Source organism: Zingiber officinale, chromosome 5B, assembly GCF_018446385.1.
Source record: "Zingiber officinale cultivar Zhangliang chromosome 5B, Zo_v1.1, whole genome shotgun sequence".
Lineage (NCBI taxonomy): Eukaryota > Viridiplantae > Streptophyta > Magnoliopsida > Zingiberales > Zingiberaceae > Zingiber > Zingiber officinale.
The window spans coordinates 127688277-127704591 of NC_055995.1; the positions used below are offsets into that span (position 1 = coordinate 127688277).

General features: G+C 34.5%; 2 protein-coding genes across 4 annotated transcripts; one reads left to right on the forward strand and one right to left on the reverse strand.

The window, feature by feature from the left end:
• The first annotated feature begins 370 nt into the window (after positions 1 to 370).
• Positions 371 to 9730, forward strand: LOC121985921. 3 transcript variants are annotated; one of them, XM_042539641.1, is made up of 7 exons: positions 371 to 1136; positions 2595 to 2712; positions 4378 to 4730; positions 4810 to 4908; positions 6400 to 8126; positions 8211 to 8287; positions 9598 to 9730. In XM_042539641.1, the coding sequence occupies exons 1-5, from the start codon at positions 436 to 438 to the stop codon at positions 7928 to 7930; spliced, it is 2802 nt and encodes a 933-aa protein (XP_042395575.1). In that variant the 5' UTR covers positions 371 to 435; the 3' UTR covers positions 7931 to 8126; positions 8211 to 8287; positions 9598 to 9730. The 3 variants fall into 3 exon arrangements, with proteins under 3 accessions (XP_042395575.1, XP_042395574.1, XP_042395573.1); XM_042539640.1 differs by having other exon boundaries at positions 9573 to 9707; XM_042539639.1 differs by lacking the exon at positions 9598 to 9730 and having other exon boundaries at positions 8211 to 8587.
• Positions 9559 to 9897, reverse strand: LOC121985922 (putative glutaredoxin-C14). Its single transcript, XM_042539642.1, has one exon. The coding sequence runs from the start codon at positions 9895 to 9897 to the stop codon at positions 9586 to 9588; it is 312 nt and encodes a 103-aa protein (XP_042395576.1). The 3' UTR covers positions 9559 to 9585.
• Positions 9898 to 16315: the final 6418 nt, after the last annotated feature.

The window sequence follows — 16315 nt, forward strand, 5'->3', positions numbered from 1 at the left end:
TTTGCCGATGTGAGCCCGAGCGGGATGGCTGCCCGGTACATACCTTGTTTGTTTGAGCGCCGGAAGCTTGGTACATGGTCGAGCTATGCTAACATTTGCCTCATGTAGGCTCGGCAATTCTTTCTCCTGGTCGGAAAGGGAGTTGCTCGATCGGATGATAATACCGGAGCATTGATCATATCATTGACCACCCTAGTGACCGGTGCCTCTCTTTGTCATGATCCATACCGCTAAAAATGGATTAGAGGATCCTTAGTCCACTTATTTAAGAGAGGATTTTTGTATTTGCTGTCGAGAGGATCCGCCCGGGGTGATTTTGTTATAATGAGCAATCCCAAAACTCAGTTAAAATAAAAACCCCTGTCTCCACGATGTGCAGCATAATCCCTCTCTTGAGGGTTTATGGAAACCAAATCGCTCTAGGTCACGCTGCTCATGGCCTTCTCTCCTGCTTCGCTTCTTCTCCGCCGCTACTCCGTCGCCGCCCCCTTATCTCCTTTGTCCTCACTCCGTTCGTCCCTCCTTGTTTCCCTCGTAAAAGTCCCTCCTTTTTTCACCTCCGCGCGCTCCCTCTCTGCCGCTCCACTCCCGCAGCACCCGTCTGACTCCTCTGATCCCCTTGACCCCCCTCGATCCTCCCTTTCCGCCCGCCTCTCCTTCGTCCTCGACCAGATCGACTCCATCGATCGTGATCGCGCTGATAAGGAAGCCGCTCTCCAGCGCATCCGCGCCTGGCACCAGGCCAAGGCCGCGCCGCCGCCCTCGCCTTCGCCCCCGCTCCCGTCGCCTCCATCCATTGATGATGGGACTCCCATGGACCCAGCGCCTCGTGCGACGGACCAAAACGAGATATTTCACGCGCCAACTGATACGAGCACGGATGGGAGTATGAGAGATGTTCTTAGGCAGGAGGTGGAGGTCGTACACCCCTGGCCCGAGTGGATTGAGCTGATTGAGAGATTGTCGCAGCAAAATTACTTTGACTTTCGCAGGACAGACGAGGAGCGCGTCGCCGCGAATTTGTCCATCGACCTCTCGTCAATAAAGGAAGAAGTGGGGTTTGATTTCTCAAGGGATTGGACCGCTGTGAGGAATGCTTGTTCGAATTTTGGCCGTGACCGCTTTGATATTTTGAGGTAGGCGGGAAATCTTACTCTTTAAGTTTTTTGTTTTGTTTATTTTGGAGGTGCTCGGTGATCTCAGATTTGTTCCTTTTCTGTGACTTCGTTTACATTTGGATCTTTTTGGTTGCACCATCATATTTTGTGGAAGAAAATTGGTATTTGAATAATACAACTATAGACTCATAATTTGGTTTGAGATAAAAGTTTAGACTCAAGAAGCATCTGCGACATTGTTAGTTTAGAAGGAATCAATAGATGGATGAATGTGTAGATGGATGGACACAAATGTCTATTATTTCAGTTGAAAGGATGGATCAATCAAAGGATAAACAGAATGATAAAGTTTCTGATTTCTCTCATTTTTCGCCTCCCAAATTAGGTAAAGTGAGAGAGAGGGGTGGATATTATAATTTTTACATACTATTTTAATGCTGTTCTTATTTGTTTCAGTTTTATAACCTACATTGAGCGCAATCTGATTTTTTTTTTTTGTCCTTTTTCACCTTTCTGTGTTACAGACACCCCTATGTCTCTTCATGTGTCTCATATTTACACCTATCTTTCTCCCGATGTGTCCGTGCATTTCCTATCTCTCCTCTCGTTTCTTCCAGGACAGATTATTCAAAAAGGCCTTGGTACTTTAATTCCTCTTTTCCCAACAACAAATCATCTAAAATTGACTAGTAGTTAGTTGACCTTCACTTAGATATAATCTATTTAATGTAATTAAATTGATAATAATATTGATTTAACATTGTCTAGAGTTGAATGATGGGATATCAATGTTTACTTTGACATTTTAATATTCTTACAACTGGAAGAAAGTTTGAAAGTTGAATCGTTTGAATATTAGCGAGACGAAATGAGAGAGAAATGCGAAAGGGGTTACAAACAGAGTATAGTATTGTCAATTTTCAATTTTATTACTTGTTCTTTGGTTTATCACTCCAGAACAGTTGAACGAATAGGTGTTAAATGAACAGGCAGAAGGATAAATTAAACATCCATCCAACTATTCATCCATCCATCCATCCATCCATCCTCATTCATCTTATTTCCTTGAAGAGATGGTTAATAAAAGGGTGAATATGATGGAAAGATGAAATGGAGGGACGATAAGGAAATTATCCATGGAGTTGTTTCCTTGAATGAGCATATATAAAGAGGATGAGTGATTGCTTTCTTTATAATTGTGTGTTAATTAACTTTCCACCCAGTTGAGTTACAAAGGATGGATACTCAAATTCATGTCCTAAAAAATATATGATTTCCTTCTTTTTTGTCACCTCCCTTTGTCAAAAGGGACAAGGGAGAGATTTTCCATCCTTTGACTTCTCTCTTGATCATAGGCCGTCCTTCAACTTCTTCATTCATGTAAATAATCCCCTAAGTTTTAGCTGGCATTGGATATTGTTATTGTTTATGTCATAATTCTTTGCATGATTAAGTTTAATGATAATTGAAATGTAGGTCATTGTCAAGGAATGATATTCAAGTTCTGGTGGGTCATGGATGCCCAAGTATGAGCCCAAAAGTTGTCTTCTCAGCAAAGCTGTTAAGAAAGCTTGTGCACCTTGACGAAGGAGATGTATGTAACACTTTCTCCGTAACATTATATTCATGAACTCGATGAAAGCTTGTTGCATAATGAACTGCTCTTAGCTCATGCCTCATTTTCTATGATTATTTCCTATTTTATACAAAGCTTGCATCACCAGATTGCTAGAGACAGTCCTATATTTGAACTTTGAAGGTTGTTTTATTTTTAGGCTTATTGACCTTCTTCTGACAAAGCATATGTCTTAGTTACCATGGAAATGCTGAAACACAGCTGAATGATAGTTGGATAGGATTGTGGAGGTTTTTTGGAATGAAATTAATCAGAGATCTGAATGGCGCTTGAATGAACAACCATGCTTTACTTGCAAATCTCTGTTACAACTGTTCCTTTGTGCAATGGCATTACACCTCCCATATATGTGAAATGTGATGATTCTGATTGAAGCTAGGAGGCCTTGATATTTTCAGGTGTAGATTTACTACTGACTGCAGTAAAGATAGTCTGGGTTTTGCATTTGCAAGCATATGGCTTGTTTTAGGTCTTCCAAGCTTTATACTCAATTCATTAATCCATGTTCTGGAACCATTAGCGCATCCCAAGTTCCATCATGAATTATATCATAACTTTCCAAATTTGTTGTAGTTGCAAGCCATCTGATTCATGTTACTACTGACTCCAGCCGACCTAATAATTGATGAATGACACTAATATGGATGATACTTGTGTAGCATGGACACTCCAATTTTTTTTTCAAGTATCGGACACGAACATGACACACAAATACACGTGTCAAATATGGCAAAAACTGTGTCATTGACTTTTTTAAAGTTTGACCAGTTGGATATGGCTAGGACACAGATGAGACACATTTCCGGATTCGTTTGGGCTCAATTGCAAAAAATTAAAAGTTGCAAGGGTTAAATTGAAAAATAATAAATTTCATAGGACTAATTAATAAATAAATTAAAATGAATTGGGCCTAAAAGCCCTAAATTAGTCCTTTCTTTGATTTTTCTTTATTTGTTTAAGATGGATTTGGTGTTTTATATTTTGTTATGTTTACTTTTTGTTTGTAATGGATATTATGATTGATGTAATATGGTTTTCTATTCTAGGATTTTTAATTTTTAATACTATATATATATATATATATATATATATTTTTTTTTTTTTTAATAATCGCTGTATCTTAGTCGTATCGTGTCTTATATTTTCAAAAAATTTCGTATAGCCGAATCCGTGTCATGTCCGATACGATACCCGTACCCATATCCATGCAACATAGGATGATCCTGATTCAAGCAATAGTCAGCTAAATTAGGTTAGTAGGATCAAGAACATCTTTGTTAATTCTCTAGGGTTGCTAGAGTTCTTAGCCACTACTAGTGTCATGTCAGTTTAAATAAGTGTTAGGGAGCCAGATCAGTTTCTACTTACCAGTCTATGTAACTATCTTCATTATCAAAAACTGATGATAATCACAAGCAACTTAAATATATGAGATGAATTCAACAAATGTGTTAATGTTTTAGAAATATGAGAAACATAGCATGAAAAATGAACTTTCTTGTTAATTTTCCATCTTAAACCTTAGACTGAAGACCAGATGCAGTAAATTTCTATCTATTTCCATGTTTGAATCATTTAGATGAAGTAAACTGCACAGATACTGATGCTTTACTTTTACCTCAGGTATGTAGTTCATGCAGCCTAAGGAGCAAGTGTGGCAGAGGATATATCTTACCACGCAAGGAGGATGAAGCGCGCACTCTTGATGTTGTGCGTATCTTACTGACATTTGGTTTTAATCATGTAAAAGAAACAGTTGAAAATAAGCCTCTCATGAAAATGATATCCGTAAAAACTGTAATCCGCAAGTTGCTACACGAGATTGTTAAGTTGAGTGCGATTCCAATAGATCCCAATCTTCCACCTCCTGTCATCAAGAAGCCTCCTCCTAAGGTAAAGCAAACCCCTCCACCACCGAAAAAAAGAGTGGGGAGAGATGATGTAGAAATGAAGAAAGGAGATTGGCTTTGTACCAAGTACATCTTTTACCTTTTTGTTTGTGTTAGATTTTACTCCCTGTTGTTTTTTGGCTTAAGCTAATTATTTTGAATTCAGGTGTAACTTCATGAATTTTGCAAAAAATATTGTCTGTTTGCAATGTGATGCTAAACGACCCAAGCGGCAACTCCTCCCTGGGGAATGGGAATGTCCTAAGTAAGTGCATTCTATCTTTGGCCTTTTACCTAATGATATATTTTCGTTTACTTGAAAGTGTAAATAGACACACAAAAGCAGGGATGAATTGAGTGTTTTTGTTTTAAAAATGCTAAAATTTTCTAACTAAATATAACTTATACTAACAAATTTAAATAACTATGGCAAGTAATTCAAAAGCTAATAACCTAATACAACTTGTGAACTACAAACAAATACTCATCTAGGTACACAGTTAAAAATTTTCAAATTCACAAGCTGTTTTTGTTAACTTCCTTAGCTTAGAGTTGCATTGATATGTGATTGCTAACATTGTGCTAGAATGCTAGCACACACCTTCTCCATGGTCTTCCTACCTTAGTAGATAGCACAAAGTTGGCATTAACCACCAAGCAAGAAACTCCTCAAGACAATTAGTCTCTTAGCTACGTTCAGCTTGTTCAAGAATTGATGTTCCTACTAGAATGTTGTGTCTTACACTCAATGAAAGCAATATAACTTATATTTATCCTCTAGATTGAATTATCTCAAACTGTGGTTGCAGCTAAGGACTCTTTATAATCCATGAAGGTATGTAAAATAACAATTTTAGCACAAAGCAATGAGAGAAGTTAATTCTCAATAATGGAGTCATTTGTTGATAATTCTAAGCTTGCTCACACACCAATAAGAGATAAATTATATGCTCAGTAGGATCAAATTGCTCTAGGAGGTTTTTTGATGTATCAATTGGGTTAAATCTTATTAAGGTTCATTAATTAACATGGTATACTAGGATCAACTTGTAGTAGAGTGGTAAAACTAGTCTTTTTGAGATGAAAAAGGATGGGTTTCAATAATTGAGCTTCAATAACAACTAACTTTGGCAACCAGTCAACCAGTTATTGGTCAATCGGTCAACTGATTCCTGAGGTGTTTAGCAGTCTATCTACTGAAACTGGTACTTCTTGCCTTTTTAAATCACCACCCTATTTAGACTAGTTGAGATATATCCACGAGTTAAGTCAAAATTATGTCATTTCAAGTCACCCCCATCCTCCAACGTATCTTGAGCCATATTGACGTGTTAGGTTAAAGTTTGTATTCTTTTTATCAACCGTTTAGAATGTGTTGGTTTAGGATATATGGTTTTATAGAGAAAATATTAAGATAGCATGGACAAGGAATCAAATTATATCACTTCCTAAACCCGACATATGATCTACAAAGCATCTTTGAAACTTTCCAAATTTCAATGAATTTTTTGTTGTTTCCTTTTCATTGATTTATTTTGTGCTTAACATGAGTATGTTGATTACAATCCTACAATACAATTGCAAAGTGCAATTTAACAACGTTGTTTGTTATCATCAACATGGCTGTCAAGATGATCAGGGTATGAAATTTTTGCTTACATTACTATCTCTCATGATTGGCTACTTATCTTTTATACAAAGTAATTTTTACAATTTGAAGTCATTGATAATCTATTACCCTTTATCCTCTCTCTAGGTGCAATTTCTTGAACTATAGACGAAACATGGCATGCTTTCATTGTGATCACCAGCGTCCCCCTGATGAATATACAGAAAGTCAAGTGCATACAAGAGATACAAGAGATTATAGTCCAAACACAAGATTGGAGCGGACTACCAGATTGCAAAATGTCTCTTCAGCCTGGAATTTTGACTTTGATGACAATGAATCTGATGGAGCTGATGTTGCAGCGTTTGAGTTTGCAGATCCCCATAAGAATGATCAAGGTTCTTTGGGCAATCAGTCTTATAGGGGAACTGATTTGGAATATAAAGATGATATGGTACATAATGACAGGGTGTCAAGAACCGCAGAACGAGACCACCACTTTAAGGAAGATAATAAAAGGAAATCTGCCTTGGACTCTCGGAGAACAGGATTTGATGATTTTGATGAAGAAGAGGATGATGATGTAGACAGTTATGAACTTGATAGGACCCAAGCAAGCGAGGTTTCTCGGATGAATTTTTCGGAGCTAGAAAAGGCATCAGATTCTGAAGGCTCGGAAGCATTTGATCATTATATAAACTCAAAAAATCATGCTTCAAAAGATACTATGTCTGATTCTGAGGATGAAGGTACTGCTGAACATCCTTATTGGAGACCTGGTCATGATGCGGATTCTGATCAGATGGCTGGTGGCAGGGGTCACCTGCGACGTAGGGAGATGCCATTTGGGTCAGATGATGACTTCAAATCTGATTCTGATGAAATGGACGACAGTTTAGGGTCAAGATATGGGAAAGGCCACCAAGGAAATCTAGGTAGGGCCAGGGAACGAAAATTTGCCAATTCTGGTGACAGGTACCCTGCTGGTATGGTGTCTGATGATGATGACTTATCCAGAGATAGTAAGAGAGGAAAATTCTCTTCTAGAGGCTCACAGAGAGAATTTGTAGCTTCTGATAGAATGGGCGGCAGGAAGAATTCTTTCTCCCGTGGCAATTATGGTTCTTCTAGAGGACCACGCATGCATGGAAATGGTGACAGGTATGCTGCTGGTATGGTGTCTGACGATGATGACTTATCCGGAGATAGTAAGAGAGGCAAATTCTCTTCTAGAGGCTCACAGAGAGAATTTGGAGCTTCTGATAGAATGGGCAGCAGGAGGAATTCTTTCACTCGCGGCAATTATGGTTCTTCTGGAGGACCACGCGTGCATGGAAATGGTGACAGGTTCGCTTCTGGTATGGTGTCTGACGATGATGACTATTCGTCCAGAGGTAGTAAGAGGGGGCAATCCTCTTCTAGAGGCTCACAAAGAGAATTTGGAGCTTCTGATAGAATGGGCAGCAGGAGGAATTCTTTTTCTGGAGAATCACGGATGCATAGAAATGGTACTGGAACCAGCCACAGAAGTTTCCGAGAAAATGATGGATTTCAACGATTCGAAAGCCGAAGGCGAACTAATGAGGGAGGATTTGGTACATTGGATCAAAAAAGAAATAGGTCTGGTAATGGAACAAGAGGCTCACGAAGAAATGGTAGAGGTATGGATTGGGAGTAATTTCTTCCTGATGGCTTTTCAGACCGAGGGTTGGAACAGAACTGATGACAATGGCAAGTGCTTGTGCCTCACATGTCCAATGCTGCTGCATTGAGTAGCCTTACATGCCTTAGCATTGCAACTGTGAGACCTCCATTGAAATATGCTATCTTTTCCGAATGACCGAATTCTTAATTTCTTAACTATTTTATTGAAGGTGAGAGTATTTAGTTTCCTCCACACTGAGAGATGTATTTTTTTTTTAATGAAAATGTGTAATAATCTGCCTTTATTTACCCAGATGATGCATGCACCCTGCTACAATGAAATTCTTGTCACTTGATAGGAGTTGATAAGCATCCTTCAGTCCTGGCCAAAGTAAGCTGTATCTCTTTCACCAGCTGTGAGACTTCTTTTTCACTTCTTATTACTTTCTTCCATTTTGACAAACTACAAGATTATGAGCATTGAACATGCAAAAAAAAAAAATAATAAAGTGAAAAAAAATCGATCAGACCTATCAGAATAAAATCCAAGTCCCTGTGTCAGTTCCATCACGCGCAGGCATGTCAAGAATTTGTTCTTGTTGGGTATCTGTTGAAGATAATATTCATGGCCTTAGTCTTTATCATCTTTTGTGATATTGTGATCAGGGATTTAAATTGCAGAAATAGTACATTTAAAGTGGTTGGATTCCTTTTTTGAGATCATGTATTGACTGCAATTTAGTACGTTGGATTGTCCTTTTTTCCCTTATGCCGCGAACTGATCTTGGGCCGCGGTATTTAAATTGCAGAAACAGTAGATGCTTTAATCGTAATAACGTGAATATTCTTTGCTGTTGATTGGATGCTAAAGAATAGTTGACATGATATATATATATATATAATCAGTGGATGATGAGACAAGTCATGTCACTTACCATCCATGCAATGCAATCGATTTGACTCGGGCAAAATTTATTTAATAATATTTTTTTTTTGAGTTTTTATGAATCACGGATTCTATGTTGTATATTATTTGTTTGACAGATCATGAGTCTCCTCGTTTAGAGTATTTTCAACTTTGTAGAATTTTGAATTGCCCTGTTTTTTCTCTAGATTTTTTTGATGTGGAGATTTAGTCATTTTAAACAAATAAAAATAGTATTTTTATGATTTTTTTCTGAATTATTTATTTTTCTTTTGTTTTCTAATTTTTAGAGTTTGAACTTCTTGAAACTTATATCCATTTTTATTTAATATAAGTAGAGGTAGAAATTTAAATTTGTTAAAATAAACTAGTTTTAGAAGTTCATTAACAGGCATGGCTAATTGTTACCATGAAACATGCTAAACTAGAAAAAAAAAAATACTTTTTAATATTCAAGATAATTAAAAGTTAATTATGGGCAGAAACATATCACAAAGGAACACTATTATCTCTAGATCTCAAAAGAGAAGATTGATGAGCCAATTCACAAAAGATATTGATTTCTAATTAACATGCTAAAAAGCTTTATAATTTCCTTAGTAATATTTGAGACTAGTTAAGAAAAGTCTAATTAGCATCAATTACATCATGTGAAAAATTACATGAAGTAATCTCATGAGTAAACTTTTCTTTCAAGTCGTACATCTCTATACTTTATTTATTTTTTTGCATTTGGCTTTATTGAGTTAAGCAAGATTTACTTGTCAAACCCAAAGCGCGCCCGCATCACGAAGGAGAGGGACCAGCCTGCCCCCAAGATGCAACGACATGATTTTGTCGGTCGATCCAATCAACTTCCCTCCAATGAACACGACTGGCACCGGTGAGTTTCGCCCCACGAGCTTAGCCAGAGCTTTCTCCATCTCTCGCCCCCACGGGACTTCGTCGAGCTCATGGATAGCGGCATTGACACCAAGGTCATGGAAGAGGCTCTTCACGGTGTGGCACATACAACACGAGCTCAAGCTAAACACGACGACTGCCCTCTGCGACGCCAACTTCATCACCTTGTCCATTGCTATGCACAATGAAACCCTACTAGACTACAACCAAACAAATCCAAGTGTTGGAGGCTTAGGCTTGTTGCTTGACTTAGCTTTTGTGTAGGCTTGCTTTTATAGAGAGGAGAAGTAAACAAAAATTGAAAAGCGTTTGGATTTTTGTATTAATTTTTTTTAACATTGCTTTGATATTGACATTTTGATTGGATAATAGCAAGTTTACTTTTTGTGGGGTGGTATGAGATTGAGGAATATTTTGGTGGCTATCTAGTGAATATATCAGTTGACTTTTAGATTCCAAATGCCTTGTCATTTTGATAAAGGTTTCAAGCACTTTTTTTTTTTACTATGGACGATGCTCATTTTGGAACTACCGGACCTTCACCTTGTGAGGTTTGAGAAAACTAGGGGAAGCTTCAAGACTTACTAATCAAATATACATCGAATGGAAGAATAAGACAAAAAGATTAACATGTAAATTTAGTTGAACTAAACATTCCCTTTTACCGCTTGTATTGAGATTCGTCACACTTTGTAAGCTTAAATTAACATGGTACTCTTGTGAGGTGATGATTAAAGATTTAGATATGGTGTCCTAGGGAAGATCTATTCTATACAGTCATATTTTATTTTTTTATAAGAGGTTATTTTTAAAATTCAAATATATGATCTTTTAATCATAAAATAATAATTTTACGATTATTCCAAAACCCTCTTCAAATAAGTGGTTCTTAAATATCTTTTATTATACCGTCACAAAGTGAAATATCTTTTGATATGTGAAAATTGCATTCTAAGGCCGTGACAGCTAATATAACCAACTGGATTGAATTGACATAATATCTTATAGATGTCATAGAATATAGGTCCCTAAATCCTAAACCTTGGTACATTTTATTAAATCTAGCAATATATATATATATTTAAATACATTACAAATAAAATATTTTTTCTAATGATCTTGAAGGAATCTTTGTGCAACATGACCAATCATCTTTATGTTAAGATAAAGTCTACAAAATATATAAGTTTATATATATCATAAGATAAACCTAGAATTTTGAAGAAAGGAGATTGATGAACTTATTCTGTTTTCTAATTGCCTTTGGAAGATACCTCCATATCTACTGATCACAGAGATCAGGGGATGTGGTTGCTCCTGCACTATCAAAATCTCTGCCCCAGGAATCCATCAACCTCACTTGATTTGGACTGTGTGATCCAATCCAACTCAAGCTGACTCATGCGAGGGAATACAATTCCTTGTAGGGACAGAGGCGTGTCGCGTATCCCTATTTTGTGTTCCCTCGGTGTATAAGGATTTCGTTTGGATATCTAACCGCTCGAGATAACAATCGATGGCTATATCTGTTACAAGGCAGCCCACACTCTTCTTGGAAGGGACTAAATCACGGCTTCATCCAGTAACAATAGCGCATACACGAAACAATTGATGACTATATCATATATATGCAATATGTTTCACTCATTTAGCACTTGACACTCCTTAATGTGTTTGCAATTTGTCATGTAAGGTTCGAGCTAAAATTTTGCAACTTTTTCTATTTGATGGTCGACAAGATTCGAAATTCGTAGTAGACTTGCAAAAGATGCCATTTATATCTTTAAGCACATGACAAAAATGCTCAAGTTAATGACATTTAAAATAATTGAAGTCTTGCATTGAATTATGAAGGAAACCGAGCAATAGTTTTGTTAAGGCTTCTCTGTAGGTCAAACCTAGTAGACGAACATACATTACTTACATATACCCCTATCCCACCTCATTTCCATACCAATTCAATTTCAAAATTTAAACTCTTCTTATCTTTTCATATTTCAATTCTTCAATTCAGAATCTAGTGGCTCCGGTTAACAAAATGGCGAGTCTTTCTTTACATTTTATGTAACCGCGCAGCGCACAAGGATCAGTTGTGAGGCCAGTCTTTGAAAAGGTTGTGCCAGGCCATAACCATTCCAACAATGTGCCTGCGAGAACATGAGGCGGTGGCTCAACCTACAATGAGAGATGTAGTGACTCTTATTCTTGTCTTCACAAACTCATGAACCCAATCACATATCTTTGAATGCAACTAATTAAGGAGCAGGTGTTCCTGTCCACAGAGCAGAGGAGAGGTTAATAGGAATCAACATGAAGCTCAATTACAGTTGTGGCCGATAGCATACAACTAGTGAATCAAATATCATCGTTGCAATTGGAATGTCAAAATGAAAGAAAATAGAAATAAGGATCCTGAATCCACATGGTCGGAATAATTCTGCAAACGGTAAACCCCTATGACTGTCCTATACCATTCGGAGAGCACATGGTGGGAACAAGAATACACAGAAAGTCATAAAATGAACATGATTGAAGACTTCTAATACAATAACTTATATACAAACGTTGGATGAAATATAGTGTCTATAGTAGCATATCAACAAGGTTTACTCAAAGATTAATAGGGTGTAGAAGAATTTGAATAAGTTGAAGGAAGTTATTTTTAATTCTCCCAGTAATAACCACTCCACTATTTGATAATGTTCAAGTAATGAACAAATTTCCAGTTCAAATGGCCTGCATCTCATCAAACTGGTGTGATGCTCTAGTCTTTGTGTTTACTTGGTAGCATTAGCAGTGGAAAGCTGTTCTAAGTTGCGTAAAGGTGGTATATCATACATATCAAACAGTTATTTCATACCATGTTCTGTATTAAAAAATTCAATATTTAAAAACTATATACCGATTGAATTTTTATATATCAAAATTTTGGTATACCGAATTTTTAGTACGATTAAATTTTATATTGTTTATATTAAAATTGTTCGGTATTTTGATATTTTCAATATATCAAAATTATAAAATATATATATTTGTCCAATTAAATAGTTATCATAAATCACTTGTTGAATTTCGAAAATTAGGAAATATTATAGTATTCGAAAACTAACAATACAGTGGTATTGATTTTTCAAAAATAATAAAAAATAATGTGTCGGAAACGTTGTGTTGTTAGTTTTATAAAATAAGCAATGTATTACTATTTTTTGAAAAACGAAAATTTATAAAAGAATTATTTGGTATTTTGATATATATATAAAAAAATAGTAAATCTATATCGATATCGAAAAATTCGCTATGATATAATCCTATGTCAAAATTTTTTATATAAATAATATATATCAATATAGTACGTATGATATATCGAAATTTTTAATATTTTCTCCACGTCTAAAGGATGTCATCTCGTTGCAATTTTTATCGTGATCGAATTAGTGACTGAATTAATGACTGAATAAATATCAAACTCTAATTAGAGACCTTTTTTATTAATTCATTGTTTAATATAGTGGTCGAATAATATTCAGTCTTTAGTTAACGATTAAAAAATATATCAATCTATAATTAATTACTGAATAAAATTTGAACACTAATTTAGGACCAATATAAAATCTGATCACTAATTTAGGGACTGATATAAAAATTGGTCTCAAATTAGAGATAGATTTTACATCAGCCTCTAAATTAAAGGTCCAGATATGATGTCACTGTTGGTATTTAACTGTTCGATGTGCAACGGAAGAAAAATAAATTAAACGTCTTTTAAATATTTTTTTTCACAACAAAATAATTTTGTTTAGATTAAACAAATGATCTTGTTTAATTATAAGAACTTTTATAAATTCTCTTATAATTTAACATACAAACATTATAATATTTTATTTACAATTCTCTAAAAAAAATAGATTCATTAACTTGAGTTCATGTCTAAGATTTGTAGGTCGCCGAAGTTCTTTCAACTCCACGATCTTCCTCATCAATTCTTTGAATCAACCGATGGACAAAAGTGTGGGCTAACTCTCCTAACTTTTCTCACAAAAATCAACTATAGAATTTTTTTACCAAAAATTCTCTTCCACCTACAGAGAGAGATGTATTATATAGGGAGGGGAATGTGTATATAAAAGTGGGAGAGAAAGAGGGTAACGTGTATTATAAAGTGGGAGAGAAAAAAAAGGGAACGTGTATTATATTTTGTGAGAATATTTATAATATTGTCAAATATTTGATTTATCTCTTTAATATTTTATTTATAATCAAATTACAAATAAATATCTAAATATTCGATTTCTTTCTCATATATATTTTATTTGTAATCAAATTACAAATAGAATATCTAAATATTTGATTTCTCTCTCGTATATATTTTATTTGTAATCAAAATGCAAATACAATATTCAAACATTTGATTTTTCTCTTTTATATTTTATTTGTAATCAAATTACAAATAGAATATTCCCTTTAGTTAAAATAATAAATAATTATATTAGTTAATAAATTTTGTGAGAATAAATAATTAATCAAATTAATTATTTAAGAGTATCCATCCTGATTATACGAAGATGGTTTGGGGACCATGGACCCATAATTTCAAGCTCCACTAAATTTAGATAAAATTAATTAAAGCTCTTTAATTAATTATCTAATTTATTAACTCCAAGATTATTCCACTAAAATTCGGAATTGCACTCTTGAGAGTTATGAAACATATTTACTCAAAAGATTTGAACAGTCCATTGATATAATCATTACATGTCGATCAACCCTCCGTTCATGGTTCACAAATAGAGCTAGGTGAAATTACCGTTTTACCTCTCTGTTTGTATCTAAAACCTTAAGTACCATTGATTCACTAGTGAACAGTTAATTCATAATCTAATTATGAATTAGAGCGCTCCAACTATTCAGTGCTAGAATCAACACTCAAGAGAACCATTTTAGCATCCTTTCGGAAGTTAGGGATTCCGTATCTATAAATCATATTCTCAGCTGAATGTATAACTAAGTCTCCAAAATGTAAGTGTTACACTTATTATTTAAAATAGATTTTAACAAACAAATCAAGAGACCTATTAATACAAACAAGGAGTCTATGACAACTCAGGATTTAGATTGATCTACATATGATCATCTTAGCGATGTTGATTCGAGTCTTTGTAACGGTACTTAAACATAGACACTTAAATCACATATGATCCTTGTCCTATATAATCATATTATATAAAATGTCTCTGCTTAGTGTCATTACACTGACTGTCCAGATAAGACTATCATATTCATAATGTCAGCAAACTGCATTTATGATTACCAATTAAAGATCCATACTTTAATTAATCATGGACATTTTAAATATATTATCTATGATTTTAATCCTCTTGTATATAACAATCTTATATACTAAAATTATAGTTACAATAATATATTATGGATTTTATATAGATATTCATTTTTATATAAATAAGCATAAAATAATCAAATAATCAAATAATAAAATAAATACTTCTTTTATTTAATTCAACAATTAATAATAAATATATGTTTTATGGGCATATTACCAACCGTCACTTGACTTTTTAAGTAGGAAAATACTGTGTTCAATGAAGCTAGCATTTACTTTAATTCACAGGATAATTAAAATCGAAACAAAATAGTATAAATAAGAGATTGATTAGTAAGAGGGAATTGTGCAGATCATGCAGTTAATTTGGGCCATAAAATGTACAATTCTAAATACTTGTTTGATTAAGAACGAATGACATGGAGAATTAGTTCAAAGTTTACACCCACATCTTCACATACTTTTTTACAAAAAGGCTAATCCGATAATCCTAAGATATTGCCGCTATGTGTCATCATCCTAAACCCTTACTTTTAAGTGAAACTATTAGTGGACTAAATTAATCACTGAAAAAACTCTAATTATGAGATTCTCATAAACATCATTAATCATGATCCATAAGTTGCATATCAATAGTTCTAATTATATTAACTTTCTGTTGTTCATTACAAACATAAAGTGGAGGACATCAATGGCAATGTTTTAGAACAATTACTCGGCACAAGTGTTAAAGAACTAAAGAAAATATCCAACTCATTTATAAGCTGGCAAACTATAAATCAATTTGGAACCAATCACTACAAAAAGAATAATAATTAGTGACCGAAATACTCAGTTGTTAAGTGCACTTATCGATCGATTAGCAATCAAATATTTCAGTCATGTTAATTTATCCACCGACCTCATTTTAGTGAATTCTATCGTTAAGTTAAATTTAGTGATAGAAATTAAATTTCATTATTAAAATTAACAACAAATTTAATTTTCTGTTAGTGACATAAAATTTTTACATTGCTAATTTTAGGTCAAAATTTACCAAAACACCACTAGAAGATATTAAAATCTTAGCTTGTATTACATCGTATCATATGATTTAATTCAGAACCTTAAACAAAATAACATTTAAAATTCAACCAAATTAAAATAATATCTACACCAATCATTAATATCAACCCTAATCAAAATAATATTATTAACAACATCCAAATATACACATTTAGCATATCAATATTATTGGAAGCACTATACATTGA